Below are 15,534 nucleotides of genomic sequence, written 5' to 3'. Positions count from 1 at the left end.
GAGTATGGGTTAGAGGGCTTGTTCAAGAAATATTTAGGAGAGAAAATGGCAGTTCAGTTGTTGGTGATGGTGGAGGTGGGTAGAGTGGGAAGGGGAAGAAGTGGCTTCAGGGTTATCTTAGGTTTCTAGGTGGGTGGCTGTGTTGGTGGTGTTATACCACTTGAGATATTGCAAGAAAAGTGGTGAGTTTATTCTCTTAGAAAGCCAGAAAGTGATTCATCAGGTATTTCCATTTTGCTCTGTAGATAATTCCTTGATAATTTTCTTTCGCCAGCACTTTGACACTATAGCTGTTGGGTATCTGTGAAGAATAAAACTTTACTTTTAAAATCTGTAGATATGGGACACCTGAGTGGCTCAGTCGGTTAAGCATCAGACTCTTGATTTCTGCTCAGGTCATGATCTCATGGGTCATGAGTTCAGGCCCCACGATGGGCTCTGCTCTGATAACACGGAACCTGCTTAAGATTCTCTCTCTCTCTCTCTCTCTCTCTCTCTCTCTCTCTCTCTCTCTCTCTCCCTCCCTCCCTCCCTCCTTCTTCCTCTCCCTCTCCCTCTCCCTCTCTCTCTCCCTCCCTCTCTCCCTCTTTCCCTCCCTCCCTCTCTCCCTCCCTCTCTCTCTCTCTCCCTCCCTCCCTCCCCCTCTTCCTCTCTCTCTCTCCCTCTCCCCCTCTCCCTCTCCCTCCCTCCCTCCCCCTCTTCCTCTCTCTCCTCCTTCCTCCCTCCCCCTCTTCCTCTCTTTCTCTCCCTCTCCCTCCCTCCCTCCTTTTGTCTCTTGCTGTCTCCGTCTTTGTCTTTCAGAAATAAATAAACTTAAAAAAATTTGTATATGAATAACTCTTAATTTTTTTTTAATCTCTAGGAAGAACCTAAGAAAGTCCGCTTTGATTATGACTTATTCCTGCATCTTGAAGGCCATCCACCAGTGAATCACCTCCGCTGTGAAAAGCTAACTTTCAACAACCCCACAGAGGAGTTTAGAAGAAAGTTGCTGAAGGCAGGCGGGGTAAGTGGCACTGTCTTGTGAAAAACCTTTGCATCAAAAAATAGATGCTAGTGTGTTAAGTATAATAATGTGAGAGTGGTAAAAGAGAGGAAGTACCTTAATGACCTAGCTATGGACTCATGGTTTGGGATAAAGAGGTACGCAAACAATAATCTTTTAACTAGGTATGAATCTGAAATTGCACTGTTGGTTAGAATAGCTTTATAGTCCACACAGTTGAAATCTATTTTAACAAAAAGCCAAAAACAATAAACCCTGCTCAATTAAAAGCACAGTGTGTGAACTTTGTTATATCAGTTTATAGAAGCTTTTAGGTAAAGTTGGAAGTCATGTTTAAAATTAAATAGGTTATTATCCAGATTTTCTTGATAAAAATTAATAGAAAAGGTATACTCATTCACATTACATGTTTACGTTGTTTAAATACACCTTTTACTTTGTTTGCATTATATGGTGGTAAAAGGTGGATTTCTTTTTTTTTTTTAAAGATAATGATAGCCAAGGTGTGATAAATATTTTGTCAGTGTGATTTGGTTAGGATGGGGAAAGATTTTTTTTTAATTAAAAAAAATTTTTTTTAATGTTTTTATTTTTGAGAGAGAGACAGACAGCCAGCAGAGGAAGGGCAGAGAGAGAGGGAGACACAGAATCCGAAGCAGGCTCCAGGCTCTGAGCTGTTGATACAGAGCCCGAGGCGGGGCTTGAACTCACGAGCTGTGAGATCATGACCTGAGCTGAAGTTAGATGCTTAACTGACTGAGCCACCCAGACGCCCCTTTAATTTTTTTTAATGTTTGTTTATTTTTGAGAGAGAGACAGAGAGAGAGAGAGAGACAGAGATAGAGACAGTGTGAGCAGGGGAAGGGCAGAGAAAGAGGGAGACACAGAATCTGAAGCAGGCTCCAGGCTCCGAGCTGTCAGCACAGAGCCCGACACAGGCTTGAACTCACGAACCATGAGATCATGACCTGAGCCAAAGTCAGACACTCAACCAACTGAGCCACTCAGGCACCCCAGGATGGGGAAAGATTTTTAAGTGGAGTTTCTTGTAGCACAAACATATGGAATATTTGCAGCTGTCAGCTATACAGACAAGCTCTGTTTACCAGTGGAAATCTACTCTACTGTGGGTGCCATTGGAATCACCGTCCTCATTTTACTTCAGATGAACTTCCTGTGTCCTCTTATGTGGGCAGTTCAGACCCCATGAAGTGTTGAAACATGTTCCTTTTTTAGAATTTTCTTCACTTCACTTTAGTTTTTCTGGAAGGCGTTTGATAGTTTTGCATCCATGAACTTATCATTATGTGCAAATGTGTGGACCGTCACTGCGCAAAATGCCTCCTTTCTACCATAAAAGCTACCCGAGGGCTATGCAGGGAAGAACACAGTTTTTTCCCTTTATTGCAACCCCTTTTTGTGGGCTTATCAACAACCACTTTGAGAAGTTATGGACCCTCTCAGAAGAGAATCACCCGTGTATGCACTTGTGTGAACATTTGGGGTTACATGGAACTCCCGAGGTCCATGTTTTGGGAGTCCAATTTTGCCAAGCTCCTGTCCTTTTAGCTGAAATACTAATATGCATTTGAAGCATTGTAAGTACCTTTACACACTTCATTCAGCATTGTACTATGTCAGTAGATTATGGGTTAAATAGGTATTGGGCCAGCTTTAGAAAATGAACCACCACATACAGTATTTTATGGGGAAATATATCTGCATGAAGAAATAGCCTTTGGTAATACAACTCATTTTAAAGTTAGATATTTGTTATACATTTATTAAGGAAGTGGTGTTTTTTTAAAAACCTGTTTTATTCTTTTTGTAGTTACCAAGAACACAGTGTTGATGCTATTTACCTGTGGCTATGCCCTTAAAAATGGAACTGGTCCATTCTTGGGTGTTTACCCAAAGGCAATGAAAACACTAGTTGGAAAAGATGTATGCACCTTTATGTTTATTGCAGCATTATTTACAATAGCTAAGGTATAGAAGCAATCTATGTGTCCTTTGATAGATTAACGGATAAAGAAGATGTGGTATATATGTATAATGGGATATTGCTCAGAAATAAAAAATGAATGAAATCTTGCCATTCATGACAGTGTGGATGGACCTAGAGGGTGGATATTCTTTCAATTTTTTTATTATTATTTGAGAGAGAGAGAGAGAGAGTGTATGTGTAAGCAGGGGAGAGAGAGAGAGAGAGAGAGAGAGACAGAGACAGAGAGAGAGAGAGAGAAAATCTTAAGCAGGCTCACAATGAGCCTGATGCAGGGCTTGGTCCAATGACTCTGCGATCTTAACCTGAGCCGAAACCAAGAGTCAGATGCTCAGCTGAGCCACCCAGGTGCCCCTAGAGGGTGGATATTCTGTTAAGTAAAATAAGTCAGAGAAAGACAAATACCATGATTTTACTACTATGTGGAATCTAAAAACAAGCCAAACAAACAAAACCAAATAAAACAAACAAAAAACCCAGAAAACAGACTTGTAAATACAGAGAACAAACTGGTGGTTGCCAGAGGGGTGGAGAGGAGAGGGTTGGTGAACAATGTGAAGGGGATTAAGAGGTACAAACTTCTAGTTATAAAACAAGTAAGTCACGAGTATTGAAAGTATAGCATAGGGAATACAGTCAGTAAGATTGTAATAAGTTTGTATGGTGACAGATGGTGGCTACATTTATGGTGAGCATTTCATAATGTGTATAGTTGTCGAATCACTCTGTTGCACACTTGAAACTAATACAATATTGTATGCCAATGGTACTTCAATCAAAAGAATGAACTGGTTTATTTTAAATCCTGATTCTCATTTTCTTTCTGTGATGGTGGCATTTTATGATTCTGATTATTCCTCTCGGCTCTGTAGTTAGGTGGGTAATTGGAGCCTGTAGATTCTGGAACTTGAATATAGCAGGCTTCTGATAAGAGTTGTAGGAAAAAGTAAATATGACACAAAAACTTTTAAAAACCCCACTTAGTCCCAGAGTAGTTAAGGGTTGCTTGCGAGCTAGGGAAGAGGTTACAGGTCAGTGATAATGCAGCAGGGTGCAGGCCTGCGTCCTGAGAGGGTCTCCAGTAGATATCTGTCTCACTCTTGTCAGCCTTTATCGCAGAATTATCCTCCTTGACTTCTAACTTTCCTTCTTTGTGTTTCTTTTTAAGTGCTGTTTGAAGCCTGCAGATTTTTTCCTATTAAACTTAGAGGGTGTCTTGACACCTCTAAAATAAGTTGAAATGTGAAACATTCAGGCACACCAGTTACTTCACATACATTCTTTAAGGGACTGATGCCAGTAAATTTTGTGGTAAAATTAAAATTAAAAAAATTGTTGAAGTAACGGTAATCCCATAGATTTGATTTTAAAAAATCCATTGAATAGGGGAATATTAGTCTTCTATAGAAATGTGAGAATCTATAGACTAATAAACATTTTTTGGCTTACCTAGATTTTTGGCTACCTTGTATTGTTTTTACCTGATGTGTAAACATTTATCATTGTGTTAGTTTATTAATACAGCCGATAATGGCGTTACTAACTTATGAGTCATTTTGATTTTATTAGAAGTATACTTTTTAAGGGGCATATGGGTGTTCACTCGGTTAAGCCTCTGACTTCAGCTCAGGTCATGATCTCAAGGTTTGTGGGTTCGAGCCCCACGTCGGGCTCTGTGCTAACAGTTCAGAGCCTGGAGCTGCTTTGGATTCTGTGTCTCCTTCTCTCTGCTCCTACCCTGCTCGCGCTCTGTCTCTGTCTGTCAAAAATGAATAAATGTGAAAAAAAAGTTTTTAAATAATAATTAAGAAACTTTTTTTTTGAGCTTTACTGGAACAATTGACATACATATAACATTGTATAAGTTTAAGGTATACATTGTATTGATTTGATACACTTGTATATTGCAGAATGACTCCCACCATACATCTCCATCACATCACATAATATCCATTTCTTTTTTTGGTGAGAACATTTAAGATCTGCTTTCTTAGCAACTTTGAAATAGTAATTCAGTAGCATTACTTATAATTGCCCTGCTTTCTGCTAGATCCCCAAAACTTACTCATCTTATAACTGGACATTTGTACTGTTTGACCAACATCCCCACCCTTTCCCCCACCCTGCAGCCCTGGTAGCTACCAATCTAGTCTCTGTTTTTAGGAGCTCAGCTTTTTTAGATTCCACATATAAGTGATATCATGTTGTATTTGCCTTTCTCTGACTTTCACTTAGCTTAATGCTTTCGTTTCCACCACGTTGTCACAAAGGGCGAGATGTCCTTCTTTCTCGTGGCTGAATAATATTCTGTTATTTTATCCATTCACTTATTTCCAGATCTTGGCTGTTGTAAATAATGCTTCAATGGACACAGAAGTACAGATGTCTTTTCAGTATCCTGTTTCCATTTCCTTTGTATACACACACACACACACACACACACACACACACACACACACAAATTGGGATTGCCGGATCCTGTGGTAGTTCTAGTTTTAAGTTTTTGAAGAACCTCTGTATTGTTTTTCTATAGCGGCTGCATCAGTGTCCAGTCCCACCAACAGTGCATTTGGGATTCCATGTTCTCCCTATCCTTGCCAATACTTACCATCTCCTTTCTCTTGGATGATAGCCATCCTGCCAGGTGTGAGGTGATGTCTCGTTGTGATTTTGATTTGCATTTCCCTGATGATGAGTGATGTGGAGCACCTTTTTATGTACCTGCTGGCCACTGTGTGTCTTCTCAGGCAGCAGTTTAAATCGGATTGTTTGTAGTTGCTACTAGATTAAGGTGTATGAATTCTTTATATATTTTGGGTATTAAGCCCTTATATTATTTGCAGACATTTTCCTCATAGGTTACCTTTTCATTTTGTTGCTCATTTTCTTTGCTGTGCAGAAGCTTGTCAATTTGATATGGTGCCACTTGTTTATTTTTGCTTTTGTTGCCTTTGTTTTGATGTCTATTAGAAATCTTGGTCATGACTGTGTCTCTTTAGATAAACTTTTGTTTTGTTTTTTTTTTTTTTGCCTGGGTTTTAAGGTCAGGAGGGGGTACTGACCCCATTACATGGGGTCGCTTGGATGGCTCAGTCGGTTGAGTGTCTGACTCTTGATTTCTGCTCAGGTCATTATCCCAGGGTCATGGGATTGAGCCCCATGCTGGGCTCTGTGTGTTGAGTATGGAGCCTGCTTGGGATTCTCTTTCTCTTTCTTTCTCTCTCTCTCTCTCTCTCTCTCTCTCTCTGTTTCTGTCTCTGTTTCTCTCCCTCCCTCCCGCTTTGCCCATTCCCTGCTCATGTGCTCTCTCTCTCTCTCTTAAATTAAAAAAAAGAAGGGGCACCTGGGTGGCTCAGTCGGTTGAGCGTCTGACTTCGGCTCAGGTCATGATCTCGCAGTTTGTAAGTTCGAGCCCTGCGTCAGGCTCTGTGCTGACAGCTCGGAGCCTGGATCCTGCTTCAGATTCTGTCTCTCTCTCTGTCTCTCTCTCTCTCTGCCCCTCCCCCACTCATGCTCTGTCTCTCTCTCTCTCTCTCTGTCAAAAATAAATAAACATTAAAAAATTTTTTAAAAAAGAAAAAAAAAATTTACTTGTATGACATAGATGTATATGTTCTATCTTTAAAGGAGAAACTTAATCCTGTATTCCTGTGTACTGTGTGAAATCATTACACCTTAAGGCATGAGTGGAATAAGCTTACTGTTTTGGCTATGGTTCTTTCTCCTTTTTCTTTTAAACCAAAAGTACACAGCACCATTAAAAGTTGAACTTGGCTTTTCAAGAGATCAGAAAGGTTATTTTTAGAGGCGGTAGCATCTTGGAAAAATGCTTCTAACTTTTAGGAGAAAACGATTCCAAAAATTTGGCTTTTTCTAGAAGAATCTTAAAAAATTGCAGATTTGTTTCTACTTCAAAAAGCATAAATCAATAACTACAGGACAACCTTTTTTTTTTTTTGTACTGTTACAACTTGTTTCTAACTAGTTTGCAAAAAAAAAAAAAAAAAATGTACCCTGTGTTCTTCTGTTGAGTAAGTCCCTAATATTAAGGATACTCTTACTTAAAAAAAAAAAAAAGAAGGAAACACTTCTGTGGGAAGGACATATTTGTAATTAAGCATTATGTTGTGAAAATACAGGAATACAGAGCTGTTTCAGCTACAAGACGCTAAAGGTAGTTTCCTCTAAAAAGAGCTTGCTAGGGAAATTGTAGATTTTGTTTAGGGCCTACCCCTGTCAGGCTTTAAGTAAGAAGAAGGTAGGGGCCAGGAGCGCTTCTGAGAGAAGATTGCCTTTATTTTGAGATCTTATGTTATATTTTGGTTGGTGGGAGAGGTAGAGGACAGTGAGCAATAAACTTGGGAGGGTAAGACTTGATATAATAATCCATTTGTCCTTGAATTTTGAAGCAAGAAGACCAAATGTTCCCTGTAGAGAAGCATCTCTGAATTCCAGTGAGATGTTTCTGCTGGTTTTTTTTTTTTTTTTTTTTTTTATAAATGAACAGATGAATCCTTCTTTAGTCATTTTCAAAATGCCCATTAGGATGTCAGGATTTTTTTTTTTTATTTACGATCATAATAGATTATTTGTTTCTTTATTGATCTCTTTCTTAGTAGCTAGAGTTCAGTCCTACCGTGCTGAAGGGTTTAATATCCATTACTTTTGACTGAAAGTGGATGAGGTTTTCTTCTGGGTGTGGGCTAAGTAATGATAGTGTATTGTCATATAAGCTGAAAGTCCTTGTTCCACTAACTCACTTCCCTGGCTTCCATGTTGGGAGGGAGTGTGATACAGTTGGAAAAGCTTTGAAATGAGGCAGATTTAAGTAGAGACCTCATTTTTTGTCGTCTTCTCGCTGAAGAAAGTTATTACATCTCTCAGAATCTCAGTTTATCCATAAGAGACTCTTACATATGGAGAACAGACAGAGGGTTGCTGGAGGGGTTGTGGGAGGGAGAATGGGCTAAACGGGTAAGGGGCATTAAGGAATCTACTCCTGAAATCACTGTTGCACTATATGCTAACTAACGTGGATGTAAATTGAAAAAATAAAAAAAATCCACAGAAAATCATGGTAAACTCGAATGATATGTTGTGTTGTACTGACAGATATCTATGATTCCTTTAATCTAGATCTTAAAGGTATGTCCTAAACTTCACAATGTATAATTATTTTTCTATGGTAAAAAAATTTTTTTTTCAGTTTATCATCTGTGAAATGGGTGAGACTGTATTTTCCTTACTGGGAATGTCCAACCATGGTGTGTGGCACATAGTAGATATTCAGCCCCTTGTTTTTTTTGTTTGTTTCTTGTTTTTTTGTTTTTTTCCTTTGTTGGTTTAGAAAATCAACAGATCTTGGGGCGCCTGGGTGGCTCAGTTGGTTAAGTGTCCAACTCTTGGTTTTGGCTCAGGTCATGATCTTGTAGCTCACGAGTTTGAGCCCCACATAGGGCTCTGAGCTGAAGTGTGGAGACTGCTTAGGATTCTTTCTCTCTCTCCCTCTCCTCTCTCTCTCTCTCAAATTAGTCTCCCTCTCTCTCTTTCTCTCTCTTCCCTCCTCCCCCTCTCCCAAAATAAATTAACTTAAAAAAAAGAAAGTCGACAGATCTTTAACCATGTGTATTTCAAGCACTTAAGGGTACAGTGGAAAAGGTTTGTTATAAAGTGTAAGCTGCTCTTATAGGCATCTTGACCACTGGTTAGTGTGTCTGGCACATTGATGGGCCAGTGTTGGATTTAAAGAATTTTAGCCCACGGGATCTTTCTTCAAGGAGTTGAATTCTGGCAGTTTGTATTTTGCTTGTATCAAATGAAACAAAGATCTGTTTAGAATATCATTTTTTAACATTTTTTAATTTTTTAGAGACAGAGAGAGACAGAGCATGAGCAGGGGAGGGGCAGAGAGAGAGGGAGACACAGAATCCAAAGCAGGCTCCAGGCTCCAAGGCATCAGCACAGAACCCGACGCGGGGCTCGAACTCATGAACCGCGAGATCATGACCTGAGCCAAAGTCAAGGACGCTTAACCGACTGAGCCACCCAGGTGCCCCTAGAATATCATTTTTTTTTTAAATTTTTTTTCAACGTTTATTTTTTATTTTTGGGACAGAGAGAGAGACAGAGCATGAACGGGGGAGGGGCAGAGAGAGAGGGAGACACAGAATCGGAAACAGGCTCCAGGCTCTGAGCCATCAGCCCAGAGCCCGACGCGGGGCTCGAACTCACGGACCGCGAGATCGTGACCTGGCTGAAGTCGGACGCTTAACCGACTGCGCCACCCAGGCGCCCCTAGAATATCATTTTTTAAGATGCAAGTTTTCATTAGAAAAATGATCAGCTCTTATCATTGTTCCGAATTCTGTATTTCCAGCAGGTTAAATAAAGGTTTCTCAAGCCCTCACAAGGGCTCCTATGTAGTATGTTCAGCAAGGTAGTTGCATCCCTATGCCACTGTAAAGAAAGCACAAAAGGCACAGGCATCTTTGGAGAATTGAGTTTTTGTTACAGCTGCTCCCCCCGCCCCCACCTCTTTTTTTTTTTTTTGGCCTGGAAAGCAAATGGTCTGCTTTGATTCTGTTGTTCTTCATGGAATGGTGGTAGGATATTGGTAGGCTTTTTTGCTTGCTTGCTTTCCTCAATTAAACAGGCCAAAGTCTAAACATGTTGTTCAGTCTATTTCTGAATCACTGGCAAGCAGTTAATTTTGAGGACTGAAAATTAAAACTAACCACAGCAGTTGTTAGAACTCGGGTTTCTATAGGCAGAAATCCAATTCTGTTCAGACACCACCTGTTTCAATAGGACATTTCAGACGCCCAGTTGGCAGGGTTTGCTGGAGAAGACATGGGGAACATGCTTGCAGTCTGTGTTAAGTCTGCAGCATAACGCAGTCCCGCTTCCCCGAGTGACAGTTACATTTATACATGGTATGTTTTTGCAAGGAATAAATTGGAATCTTTTTGAAATACTGCTTATTGTGAAGTGGAATTCAAGTCCACAGTAGACCCCCGCCAAGGGATTTTGGTTATTAAAGGACCAAAGGGGGCTCATGGTAAGAAGCTCTCTCCTAATGCAGCTGCGGAAGCCATCTGAACATAGCATTTTATCGCAGGGTTCTGGAATGAATCTTGTCTAGGGCCGTTTAGTATTTGCTTTTGTAGGGGAATCGAGAACACTTCTAATTTCTAAACTGTACAAATCACATCCAACCCCCCTCCCATTTTACTTTTTTTTTTTTTTTTTTTGAATAGGTAAATGCACACATGATACAAAATGACATTACAGTGAGCCTTCCTTCAGGCCACCAACGAAGCTGTAATGAATAACCTTTTACATAGTTCTTTGTGCACATGGATGAGTTTATCCGTAGGATAAATTCCTCGGAGTAAAATCACGGCTCCAAGGCAAAGTGGAATTTAAATTTTGATGGACACTTACAAATTGCCTGTCAAAGAGGTTATATCACTCTGTGCTTGCATCAACAATGTGTGAGAGTACCTGTTTCTCCACACCGTTCATTTATTAACCCCCCCATCTGTTGAGTGAAAAATAATACCTAATTTTTAATTCAGGTTTCTCTTATGAGTGATGATGAGCATCTTTTCATATGTTTTAAAGCTATTTTCATTTCCTTTCAAAGACCACATTTTAATGTATTTTAAATTGGAAATTTTCCGTTTCAGTTTCAAGTTAAATTTATGGGTATTCTTCCCACATACTTACATTTGGAAAGGTTACAACAAGATATGGAAGCCTCTTTAACCGAGGTCTGTGTTTTCAGGCTTTCTTCAACGTGTAACAAATTATGTTCTTAGGAACTGATTTGTCAAGACTTGGGCTTCTAAAAATGTAAGTGGCTTTTGTGGCAAACTCATCCCAGTGCCCAGAGGATGGATAGCTGGCTGCTTATTTTTAAAATGACTCAAAGAAAATAATACATGGAAGATTATTTTAGTGGCTGTTACTAGACGGCTTCATTGGATTTTTGGGTATTTGTTTTGGGACAAGTGTGGCTTTTTGTTATTTTCTGGTATATATCACCCTGTAATTACCTGCCTCAAAAGATAAAAGGTTGCTGCTGTTTTTCACCGGCCCTGATCAAAGGTGATTTATTTAAATAAATGTAGGATCAAGCAGGCTGACTCATTTATTTGGCTGTTTGTCAGAGTTGAGGTTAATTTTCTGTCATATTTGCCATTGTTTCTTTTTTGTATCCCCCCTCTCCCAGAGCCCGGAAGATTAAATCCTGAAAGTAGAGCATACATATAAATGATAAATAGAGAGGGGCCTGGGTGACTCAGTTGGTTAAATGTCCAACTTCAGCTCAAGTCATGATCTTGGGGTTTGTGAGTTCGAGTCCTGTGTCAGCTCTGTGCTGACAGCTCAGAGCCTGGAGCCTGCTTTGGATTCTGTGTCTCCCTCTCTCCCTGCCCCTCCCCACCTTGTGCTCACTCTCTCTCTCTCTCTCTTAAAAATAAACATTAGGGGCGCCTGGGTGGCGCAGTCGGTTAAGCGTCCGACTTCAGCCAGGTCACGATCTCGCGGTCTGTGAGTTCGAGCCCCGCGTCGGGCTCTGGGCTGATGGCTCAGAGCCTGGAGCCTGTTTCCGATTCTGTGTCTCCCTCTCTCTCTGCCCCTCCCCCGTTCATGCTCTGTCTCTCTCTGTCCCAAAATAAATAAACGTTGAAAAAAAAAATTTAAAAAAAAAATAAATAAATAAACATTAATTTAAAAATCATAAATAGAATGTCAAATTTGTAAGGCTTAGTTCCAAATGTAACATTCATCTCATAAATTTTTAGGGAAAGTGTGGTCATAGTAGAAAGTTACGTCACTCAGCATATTAGTGGGCTTATGTTTTAATTTCACCCAAAGTTACATAAGTTGATTGCAGGACAGTTAGGAACTTGTGAAAATGTGCACTGGAAGTAGTCGTGGTCTAGAACAATCCCCTGGCCTTCATTTGTTGCTTCTTTCCTAATTACCTATTTTACCTTCTCAGTAAGGAAAGAAAAAAAATAGGGGCACACTTTTCACAACGTCCACAGCTCACATGTGCTTACTGCGTAAGTTGAGCAAAGGCTAAATGAGAGAGAAATGAAACAGGTAGATACTCCTGAGTTTGCACTAGGAAAAAATTCTGTTGCGTTTCAATTCTCGGTGTTGGAAGGTTGTGCGACGTTTCTTTCGGCAAACCTCCCAGGAGCGGCGGTTTCGCTGACTATGTATATGTGGCAGCCTTCATTTAGTCCTGAAAGGAAATACTGTGATATTTGACAGGAAAACAACACGTAAGCCTGCCCCTGGTTCCCACCCCCAGTGCACAAAAAGACAAGAAAATAAGAAATGAATAGAAAAGGGGAAAAAATGGAAGCATGTGAATCTTGGAGATTTTCAAATTAAACAATGAACAATTCTCTCTCTTTTTAAATACATACATATTACAATTGAAAGCCATTGGTTCGGGTTTTCCCTCTCTTCTTGGCTCAGGTAGCTCATTCCGTACTTGTTTTAAAGCCGCGTACGAGGTTTATCTAGTATATCTGAGTGTGTTCCCTTACTTCTAGCATCCTACTAAAGGAATTGCTTATGAGAGCAGGTGTCTCTGCCTTAATTGTCCCTGCTGGATATTGTTTTTGCCTCATACTGTATAACATTAAGTAAAAATAATTTTTGCATGGGGGGTAGAGAAGAGAAGCTGTAATTAACATTTTATTTTCTGAATTTATGGTGTCCCCAAAGTTATACAAAAACCCTGACAGTGATGGGATCTGACCATAGCAGTTTAAAAAAGAAATGTATGAGACTCTTGAAATAGATATTCGGCTTTCATTTTTGAGGAATAAGGATAAATGGTAGGTGGTTTGATATAATAACCTTTATTCCCACAAGGGACGCAGGCACGGTGTGATAGAAAGAATGTTCGATTTGAAATCTGAAGGCACAAATTCAGTTCTCAGATCTGCTGCTAATTTACCTTGGGCTTTACTAAAATAAGCATGATACCCCCCTTCCTCCCACTTGAGATGATTAAGTAAAATGTGGAGCATACTTAACCAGTCAGCAAATAATTATTTATAGAACGACCTCTTTTTTTCCTATAGGTCTTTATGATGCTTTGGTTTAAATCACAGTTTTTGTTACCTCGAAAGGTGAAAATAAAAGATTTTTATTCCAAGACGTTGACATAATAATGGTGTTCTACTAGAAAGAACATGTTTTAGCCCCAAGAAGGAATCTGGCTTTTTACCTATTTTTAACATAAGTGGATGCTAACTTTAGAAAATGTAGACTTTCTAGAAAAGCAAAAGGAAAAAACGAAATCATTATAATCCCTCCAGTAACTGGAACCACTGTCAGTATTTTACTTTGTAGTTCTCATGTAGATGAGCTATCTCACAGGATGTTTATATTTGCATTTAATGTATTACACGTGAATTTCATGTGTTAAACTAGGTGACTTTATTTTTGTTCAAAAACATCTCCTCACACCTGAGACAATTGATGGAAAGATTTTGGTTGTTTGTTAAGACGTTACGAGTAATGTGTTCTATGTTTGTTGGCCTGTGGTAATGTGAAATGGTTAAATATAAAAAAGGCTTTAGGGGCACCTGAGTGGCTCAGTGGGTTAATCATCCGCCTTTGGCTCAGGTCATGATCTCGCAGTTCGTGAGTTCAAGCTCCATGTTGTGCTCTGTGCTGATGGCTCAGAGCCTGGAGCCTGCTTCAGAGTCTGTGTCTCCCTTCTCTCTGCCCCTCCCCTGCTCATGTGCATGCTCGCTCGCTCTCTCTCTCTCTCTCTCTCTCTCAAAAATAAATAAACATTAAAAAAATTTTTTTTAAGCCTTCATTAATGGAAAGATTGAGTAATATATAGATGCCCTAGCCACAAAACAAACTCGTTCTTTCAACTATTGTCAAAGTAAAACTGGAATATAGTAAAAATCTAGTTAACTTCGCAAATTTCAGTCTTAAACTCCTGGTGGTTCAAGAGATGGATTTCAGTGGTTTACCTAGACAAGTGTACCCATATAGCATCACTATCATAGTGTCTTTGGGCACGTTAGAAATAAATGCCCCCACTTCTCCCTGCCGCAGGAAGCCTTCGCACAAGGGACGCGACATAGCTAGGGTAGCATAGTGGGATTTCAGCGTGTCCTCACTCCGTTGGCCAAGCATCTTTGTGCAGGCGGTGATCTGGACCACTACTTACGGTAATGGCACTCACTATTTATAGGTCCGGAGAGAGAGGTGATTTTTATGTTAAAACAAAACTATCTTGTCTGAGATAGTCTGGGCAGGGATGCCTGGGGAAATAATAAAGAAAACTTTCTTGAAATTTTATTATCAGAATATTCCGATTTTGAATAGCCGTGTCCTTTCCGGTGTTTAGCCTGGACTCTTGTTCTGCCGCTCTGCTTTGTGTTTTTAGCTTATGACACTGTTATGCAATGTCCATAGATCTCTATAAAGGTCTGGTTTAAGCACAGGAAGCAAGAGGACTTTTGATAAGACCATTGTGCTAAACCGGGGGTTTCAAATGTCAGGGACTATGAGACCAGGACAACCCTTTGAAAGAACATACCTACAAAAACTGGGAGACTAAGCTGAATAATTTAATGTAGGCCTTGCTATTTCACACAATGGGTAGTGATAAATTATCTTTCTTTAAGTTAACAATTAAATAAAGGGAGATGTTCCTTTCAGGTAATTTTGACCTTTGAATGCTTTTGGTAAAGAGCATCAGTGAACCCCAGGTCAGGGATCATCTGGATCTTAATAACAGTCACCTTTCATAAGCATGCCTTCCACTATATTCCAGTTTTAACATGTACTTTATCGGCTTTCACTCTTTACGTGGGCCCCGGGGCTAAGGATGGAACTTATTCTTGTGGAATCTTCCCCCTCTATCCCCTCTGTATTTTTTCTTTTTGGACTTCTGTTCCTACTCTTGATAAAGACGGGATTTGTTTCTTTTGTCCATCATGCCCCTCTCCCAGGGTCAGGTTTCTTGAGCTTCTCTCCCTTTCTATCCACACTGTATCCCCTGGGATCATCTTATCTGAATCCTGCTCTTTTTTATTCTTCTCCGGAAGGGATTTTTGTGGTTTATATACATACTCCCAATTTTGGCTTCAGTTCTCTTTTTCTTTTTAATTAAAAAAGCATGTTATAGTTAAATCTTTTCTGATTTACTCTTCTTACGTGGAAATGCATTGAGGGAAATGATGTATGTGCCTCCACACTGCAGAGCAACCCAGGGTGTGAATGTCTCTCGGGCACAAAGAGAAAGGTTGTACTTGGTTAATCAGCCTTGAAGGTAATAATAAAAGCTCGATGAATTATTGAGGTGTGTAGTCGCTTTCTGGAAAATCACTGCTTGATTTTTTTTGTACACCGATTCTGATCTCTTTTGGCAGAGAGAACATAGCCCAACAGTTAAAAGGGCAGGCTTGGTTATGAAACGGACCTTTTTTCAGAGACGGGCATTGGCACTTAGTAGCTATGTAACTTTGGA

At 39.9% G+C, this 15,534-nt stretch overlaps 1 protein-coding gene across 3 annotated transcripts in view; it reads left to right on the top strand.

Annotated features, from left to right (window-relative positions):
* The window catches only part of MLLT3 (MLLT3 super elongation complex subunit), a 287,962-nt gene that overhangs the window by 167,608 nt on the left and 104,820 nt on the right, over positions 1-15,534 (top strand). For all 3 annotated transcript variants that reach the window (XM_030292885.1, XM_030292881.1, XM_030292883.1), the window contains one exon: positions 863-1,006. In XM_030292885.1, coding sequence (XP_030148745.1) covers positions 863-1,006 — 144 coding nt within the window. The remainder of the gene's footprint in view (positions 1-862; positions 1,007-15,534) is intronic.

This window comes from Lynx canadensis, chromosome D4, assembly GCF_007474595.2.
Source record: "Lynx canadensis isolate LIC74 chromosome D4, mLynCan4.pri.v2, whole genome shotgun sequence".
Classification (NCBI taxonomy): domain Eukaryota; kingdom Metazoa; phylum Chordata; class Mammalia; order Carnivora; family Felidae; genus Lynx; species Lynx canadensis.
Note: the sequence above shows the minus strand (reverse complement) of the source record. Positions and strands in the feature narration are given on the sequence as shown.